Raw genomic sequence first — 8422 nt, 5'->3', positions numbered from 1 at the left:
TAGTTTTATGGTGGAGGTGGTAGATCCCTCAGCTCATCCACCTGTCTTGTCCGAGACCCTGTAAATCACGGATGCTGCCTGAAGGGAACAGGCGCTGTAGCTACTGATAAGCTGTGTGTGTGTGTGTGTGTGTGTGTGTGTGTGTGTGTGTGTGTGTGTGTGTGTGTGTGTCCAGCGTATAAATCTGGCCTGATTAATCGGCCCTGTGTGTACTTGGGACTCTCAGTGAGCTCTGTGACGTTCAGCCGCAGTAAAACATGTAGAGATTGTGATTTTTATTAGCGAGCCGCCATTTTCCAGCCTGGTGCAGCGTCTCGATAAACATTTCATCCTGAAACACCACAACGTTAATATAATTATATAAAAAAAACCACACACACATTGTTTAGAACGCTAATTCCATGGGAAAATATCTGAGCACAGGGAAAGCGATCGCAGTCTGTAATTAATTAATTATTTCACACGTCACATCCAGAACAGTTGTAATTTATTTACTAAATGAACAAACGCTGAATATTACACCTGATATTATTATATACAGAAGTAATGCCTTAAGGGGACACAAACTTTTGAATTTATAACATAGAATATATAGAATTTATAATATAGAATATATAAAATATACAAAGGTGAGTCAAATGAAAAGCTTACTTTTTTATTTGCATTGTTAATTGTGAATACGTGTCACAAAAGTCGATCATTTTTAATCTCCGTTCGTTCATTTATCTCTAATTTATGTTTTCATTTGATTCACCCTTGTTGTTGTAGAATAATAATTATAATAATAATTTTTATATATAAATAACACTTGAACTAATCTTAAAAAACGTAACATACTAATTGTCTTGTTGCTATAAGTTACATTTTGTTGCCTTTTTGCTTTAAGGGGACACAAACTTTTGCACTCAACGTTTTATATATTCAGATGTGATGGGGGATTTTTTTGCAGCCAAAAACTTATTCATTTTAGGAAAATAAATAAATGAATGAATGAATAGATAGATAAATAGATAAATAAATAAATAAATAATCCAATTTCTCTGTTAAAAGCATTTGGAGGAAAAATTCATTTAATGGAGAAATTAAAGGTATAAATCGCAAAAGTTCTTTTCCAAAATAACACTGAACTTTTCAGTTCTAGTCTGAAATTAAAACTTTTAAAAGTTAAAAAGAAAACTTTTTCTTTTCTGATACAGATACTGAAACTATCAGCTGATATCGATACTCAGTTAAAACTAATTTTTAACTGAAGCACTTAAAAAAAATTCTTAGCTAAAGACATGACTAAACCTGCGGCTTTCACACAAAAAACGTACGTAAAGTATTAAGTATAAATATAATAAAATCATATGTTTATATGTAAACATTCCCAGTTCCCAGGGGAAAAAAAAAATTCCAAGCTTTTCCATTTGTACCAGGTTTGGATCGAATTCGTTCTTTTTTAAATTAATAAAAAAAAATAAACAAACAGCTCACAATTAATTTTTTATTCTATACAAATTAGCACTTTGTAGGTTTCATGTTTTTTAAAATCACTTAGTTGTTTAATCAGCAAATAAAAGACGTTAAAAAATAAAAGTGAAAATAAAAAAAAAAAAAGAAAGAAAAACAGGAATCGTTTTCTGTTTTGTTTTAAAAGAGGACCTGAGATGGAAATTTGAAAGCGTTAATTATGTTATTACATTTTCAGTTTGACTTTGAGTTTGATGTTATGAAAGTGCAGTCTGTTGGTGACCGTGTGTGTGTGTGTGTGTGTGTGTGTGTGTGTGTGTGTGTGTGTGTGTGTGTGTGTGTGTGTGTGTGTGTGTGTTGTATAGGGGCTCCTGGGATCATCTCTTCACCCTATGCTGGAGCGGCTGGTTTCGCTCCTGTTGGTTTCCCTCAGGCTGCAGGTAAAACACAAACACACACACACACACACAAACACACACACACACACACACACTCTCTCTCTCTCTCTCTCTCTCTCTCACTCTCTCTCTCTCTCTTCTATTTTCTCACAAAAACTCCACCCTAATCCAACGTAATAAAGTTTATGTCGCAGATCTCACGCTTCTGTTCAGACTAAATGATTGAATATGGACGTACAGAGCTAATGCTCAGAGCCACCGGCATGAACACGTCCTCAGATTAAGTCTGCGGTTGTGTGTAACGATTGCTCCAGACTCTAAATCAGCGTTCAGCCGCACGAGCGTGTACGTGCGGGAATCGTTTGCTGTATAGAATTGGTTATTGATTGCAAATAAAGCGATAGTCCAGAACAGCTCAATGTTGAAGTTTGTGTCTTTGTTTGTAACTTTGTGTATAAATCCAGGGCTGTATTTCTCACACATCACATCTTAAATCTTAAATGACTCGAGTCATTCGAGTTCGTTCAGTTAAATGATTCATTCAGAGATTCCTTTATATAATAATTGTTGATATTTTGTGTTATGTTTGTAATGTGCTTGTATATCTCCTTAAACAACAAGAATTATTTTCACACATTATTGTCAGTTCAATAGTTCCTCTGAATCTTTAATAAAATTTCTTTTTTTTTCAAGAAGAAACTCTTAGCTTAGAAAGTTAATTGACTTTATATGAATCCTGTATGAATAATGCATTATAATTGCATTTATAATGTGTTATACAGCATAACATGACATCTTATAATGCTTTAAAAAAGCATCAGTGTACGGCTTTATAATGTCCAGGTACATAATGCATTATAATATCTGTTTCTAAGAATATTATAGATGCAAATGCTGTAATGCATTATAACACAGGCTCTAGTATTATATGCAGTTCAGACACTATACCAGAGCCTGTGTTATAATGCATTATAACCTTATAATATTATTTCATCATATCAGTGCTATTACTATGTTCTTATGAACAGATATTGTATATTTTATATATTCCATGTGTTGTATGGCATTATAACATTTCTACTATTATGATTATGAACAGATGTTATAATGCATACTAACACTTTATGAAACGTAAAGCATGCAGTTATAACCACAGGCTTATGCCAGACATTATAAAACATTGTATTATGCTGTATAAGACGTTATTAATGTGTTTATAATGCATTATGAATACTTGGTTCATAAGAAGTTTTACTCAAGCTCCTAACCAAGAGTTTCCACTTAAAAACTTTTCACAAAACCACATTTACTAAAGAATCTAAGGAATTATTGAGCTGAAAATTAACAAAATGTGTAAAATTATTTTTCTAAAGACAGACTTACAGTTGAAGCACATTATAAATGCGTTCTGAATACCGGACTCAGAGAAAGTGTCCCCAGAACTTTTTTGTGTCACTGGGTAGGATGTTGTTGTGAATAATGGCCCCTAAACCAGTAATAAATATTTGGTGTGACTTTTTTTAAGATGTATTTGTGTCATTATTTAGAAAATGGCAGTGGGTCCACAGAGACTTCCTCCTCTTCCTCTTTTTCCTCCTCTTCCTCTTTTTCCTCCTCCACCTCTTCATTGTTTATTAATAATTTTCACTGTGTATAACCCGAGCCATGACACATCTGATCATAAGTCATCGTCCAGAAGAAACATCAGAGCTTCATGTTAGACCCAAACTGAAGATGGGAATTGTTTTTCGGACATTATTCTCCTTTCCTGTCTCTAACGCCGTGTTGTGGTGGTGTTGTGATGGGCGTGTCCGTCTCTCAGGTCTCTCCATGCAGGCGATGCCCGGTGCTCTCGGACCCCTCACCATCCCCACGTCAGCTGTAGCCGGACGGATGGCCATCCACGGCATGCCCCCCACCGCCCTCCACTCCGTTCTCCTCGTCTCCAACCTCAACCCTGACGTGAGTGACTCCGCCCCCAGTCCAACCCTCCGTTTTCCCTTTTACCCCACATGAACCTCTCACTGTCTCTGTTTCTTGTTAAAATCCTTTGATTGCTACAAAGGATCTTTCTCAGCTCCTTCCTGCATCCATAAAATATTTTTACAAATACTCACCTTGTCAACGGATCTTTAAGATTGTCACCTTACACCACAACGCTGTTGAATTCTGGATTCTGATTGGTCAGAAGGTGCTGATTAATTTTCTATAACAGCAGCTCTGACAGTAGTGCAGCTGCAAATCACAGCTTTATATTAATTAATATGCTCCTTGTAAAATTGTTGATATGGTATAATATAAGATGATATAAGAAATAAGATTTCTCCAGGGTAAAGATGCATTTGTTTAACGTTTATGGAAGGAGTCTCCAGTATCAGCACTTTGTAACAGTCAGAGGTAAAGCTATAACTTTAAGTTGTAAGTTTTCCGAAATCTTCAGGAGAGAGGAGTTTACACTTTGCGATAATTAACTTATTAACTTCAAGAGAGAGAAAAAGAGAGGCTGATGAGGGAACGACTGTTTATAGCTGCTATAACGCAAGTGAGAACAGGAACTAACTTGTTTTGCAGACATTAAATGTGAATATAAATGGATAAAAAGTGTGATTTATAATTATTGACAAATTGCTGTGGTGTAAGAGGAATAAAACACTTGGGGATGTGCTGTTATAGTAAAATAATCAACTTCAGGGTGGTAACATTAGCTCAGTAACATTACATCCCAAAGTGTTTTATTGCATCATATGACCTGCAGTTGAACCAAAGCTGAATTCTAGGCTTGTTAAATCTGTGAAAATTTCACGAATTCCTACTTTCAGTTCAGCAAATCTGAATCTTGTGATACATATCATGCATTTCGTATCGCATTATTAACAATTAAACTTTGTAGAATTTTACCTGTAAGAGACTGCAGAGGATAACAGGTGCATTAACATGAGTATTAATGAAATAATAAGTATTAAGGTTTATAAATCTTTAATTTTATAAAAAAAAAAGTCTGCATGCTGCTTTTTAAACTCATCTAACTGTAATTCCGTCTTTTTCTGTAGAGTATATCACCACACGGACTGTTCATCTTATTCGGTAAGAACGATTTTATTACTCGCCTAAATCAGATTTGTTGAAGGTTGTTTTTATGAAGGCAGCACTGGCCGAGGAGATGGAGAAGCCATTTCCTCACCAACGCTGCCGCATGATTGTTTACAGATACAGAATGGCACCGTCCATCATATGAAAACACACACACACACATACACACACACGTTTATTGTCCTCAGACTTTAATAAATGTCACCGGCTGAGTTAGCAAGATCGTCTGAATGATTTGCCCCGAAAATCTTCCTCGTTGTTAGCAACTCCAAGTGTAATAAAGCAGTGGAAGCACACAAGCTTGTGTGTGTTGGGTGTACAAACGCTCTCAGGAGTGTATTAACATGCAGAAAATGTCTGGCAATTTCTCTTTTCCCATCAAACAAAATTACAATATAATCTGGTAATAAACTTTTTTTTTTTTTTTAATACAGTGTGAATTAAAAAATAAATAAAATAAACTCTGAGATATAAAGAAGCAAAATGTTGTCAAAAATAAAATAGGCAGTAATTGTATATACAATAAAATGCAAGAAATAATAACAGTATAATAAAAAAAAGTATAAACATAAAATGAAAGGACAGTAATTAAAATCATCTAAAATGAATAGTAAAACTAATGTGTAATAGGCTAAAGCACAAATGTGTACAAAATATAAATGCAAAATAATTTAGAAAATCCTGTAACTGAAAATTAATTAGAATAAAATAGTGTTTTTTTAAATCTTGAAAATGCAAAAATGTGTATTTTAAAAGGGACGCTAAGGCCCTTCAGCTGATAAGGCTAATGCTAGCGCTAATGCTAACGCTAGCGCTAACTCTCCTTGACAAACCACACTAGATTTCTGCATTAAATCGTGAAAAGTCCATTTTTTTTCCTCTCTGAACATTTACTGCACCACAAATTAATCTGCTTGTTAATATTTACCTCTGTGTGATGGAGAAATGATCCATGGAGAAGTTTAGCATCGTAGCAATATCTTAGCATCTTTGTTCGGCTAATTAGCATCTATCTCAGGCTAGTGGGAATTTTTTCCAGGAGATAAATTAGGATTTAATGAGGGAGAAGAGCAGTGTTCTGTTTCTGTGTTAATTATATGAAGTCTAAACATTATAAAATCATGAAAATGTGATTAGTTGGTGAAATTAAGACACTATTAGTGAAGGTAATGTAAGTGAGTCATTTAGCAACAGTGAGTTAGCAAAACAAACAGCTAGCTCTCAGTACTTAACAAAACTTTATTATTATTGCTTAGGTTTTTATCACAAACCATATTATTAATGTAAATTTAAAAGGAAAGCATTATAGTTATGAGCAGTGGGTTTGTTTTTAAATTGTACAGTTCAGTTTACTGTATATTAATGTATACATTCCTCAACACTGCTAAAACTGAAATGTGTTTAAAACTAGTTTTTCTGTCCTAATGCCTCAGTACAGCTGGATGGCCAGATTTTCAGTTTTCAGTTTTCCTTATTCATCAGGTTTGACATCAAACTTGTATTAAAATATTTTCTGTTTCATTCCTCTATAAATCAGCGTGAAACTGTATTACATTATCACCTTAATGTAGTGCTGTAATTAACAGTTCAGTCTAATTGCTGTACCGAAGCTCAGCTCTATTTGACATGTACAGTACGTAAATAAAAGGAGACCGAGTACCGTCCAGTTTAACACTTTAATTTTCTCTCTCTGTTTGATTGATTTTGTCCTGCACGTGTGATTTAATGCTGTTTTTCTGTATTGTGTATATAATAAAGTGTGTGCGTGTGTGTGTGTGTGTTGAGAATGTATGTTAATATAAAAGTCTCTTGTGTGTGCAGGAGTGTATGGAGATGTTCACAGAGTTAAGATTCTGTTCAATAAGAAAGAGAACGCGTTGGTGCAGATGGCGGATGCGACACAGGCCCAGCTCGGTGTGTATTTGATGTACAGATTAATGATGGAGTCAGCGTGATGATTAATATCGTATAATAACAATACTCTAGAAGAATAAACACATTTGATTGTCTCAGCTTGGTTTTTGACTCTTTGACTCTTTTGTGTGTTTGATCAGCGATGAGTCACCTGAACGGTCAGCGTCTGTATGGCAGGGTGATGCGCGTCACCATCTCGAAACACCAGACGGTGCAGCTTCCTCGTGAGGGTCAGGAGGATCAGGGCCTGACCAAAGACTTCAGCGGCAGCCCGCTGCATCGCTTCAAAAAACCTGGCTCCAAAAATTTCCAGAACATCTTCCCTCCATCAGCCACGCTGCACCTCTCCAATATCCCGTTAGTGACAATCACACACACAGACACACACACACACACACACACACACACACACATACACTCTCTCACACACACACACACACTCACACACTTGCACTCACCTGTGTAAAAATGATCTAACAAGGAAATCCATCATGACCTGTTTAATATCTGGGAGCTGTAAGCTTGTTTTGATTCATTCGTTTGTTTTATTTATTAATTTTTTTTCTGAGTAAACTCAGTCAATAATGAAACTCTGTGATGTTAGACTAATAATTATGCCAAAATATCTAAATCTACGTATGTAAATTTGAGCTGAGTTGCAGCTCATGCAGCAGTTGAAATGTTAAAATCTAGTAGTTAAAATCTCCTAACTTCCTGACAAAAACAAATTTAGTTTTAGGATCATTCACACACCTTTGTTTTTGCTTGTTTTTTTTGTTTGTTTGCTTATATCAGAGACTTGATCCTAATATAATATACATTGATTTTATTGTTTTTATTGATTGACATGCGTCACATTTGCTAGGTAACGTTTATTTGATGTGTTTATAAGTGCAGTGATGTCATTTAATAGCAACGACCGTTGTGTTATTCATAAAATTGTGGTGTAAAATAAGGGAAAAATAAATGTTTGGTGCCCAAAAGTGCAAGAAAAGTATGAAAATATAATGTATATACTCAGACACACACTCTTGTATCACATATTTTATAATAAACAGTAATTTAAGAAATAAAATACCAGAATGAACCCTGTATTTAAAACAGTTATATTCAGCTGTGAATATTCCCTGAACATTTTTCTCTTTTTATTTTTCCAGACCGTCTATTGCGGATGACATGCTGAAGGACCTGTTCTCCAGTTCAGGATACACCGTTAAAGCGTTCAAATTTTTCCAGTAAGTTTTCTTTATCACTCGTCTCAACTCTACAGTGTGAAGTTTAAATGTGTAAATTCCTCTTGGATGCTCGTTCTGATTCTGTAGGTTTGGTGCGTTCGCTCCCTGCGCTCTCTCTCTCCGCCCTTCCTGCACTCTCTCTCTCTCCGTTCTCCCTGCGCGCTCTCTCTCCGTTCTCTCTCCGTTCTCTCTCCGTTCTCCCTGCGCTCTCTCTCTCTCCGTTCTCTCTCCGTTCTCTCTCCGTTCTCCCTGCACTCTCTCTCTCCGTTCTCTCTCCGCTCTCCCTGCACTCTCTCTCTCCGTTCTCCCTGCGCGCTCTCTCTCCGTTCTCTC

At 35.7% G+C, this 8422-nt stretch overlaps 1 protein-coding gene across 3 annotated transcripts in view; it reads left to right on the top strand.

The window, feature by feature from the left end:
• Positions 1–8422, top strand: part of ptbp3 (polypyrimidine tract binding protein 3) — a 66197-nt gene that overhangs the window by 50184 nt on the left and 7591 nt on the right. For 2 of the 3 annotated variants that reach the window (XM_053241102.1, XM_053241103.1), the window contains exons 8-13: positions 1818–1892; positions 3673–3812; positions 4901–4934; positions 6762–6854; positions 6995–7211; positions 8012–8089. In XM_053241102.1, coding sequence (XP_053097077.1) covers positions 1818–1892; positions 3673–3812; positions 4901–4934; positions 6762–6854; positions 6995–7211; positions 8012–8089 — 637 coding nt within the window. Of the gene's footprint in view, positions 1–1817; positions 1893–3672; positions 3813–4900; positions 4935–6761; positions 6855–6994; positions 7212–8011; positions 8094–8422 lie in introns of those variants that run through there. The other variant, XM_053241104.1, reaches the window with a different exon arrangement.

The sequence above is a fragment of the Pangasianodon hypophthalmus genome, chromosome 17, assembly GCF_027358585.1.
Source record: "Pangasianodon hypophthalmus isolate fPanHyp1 chromosome 17, fPanHyp1.pri, whole genome shotgun sequence".
NCBI classification, from domain to species: Eukaryota; Metazoa; Chordata; class Actinopteri; order Siluriformes; family Pangasiidae; genus Pangasianodon; species Pangasianodon hypophthalmus.
Note: the sequence above shows the minus strand (reverse complement) of the source record. Positions and strands in the feature narration are given on the sequence as shown.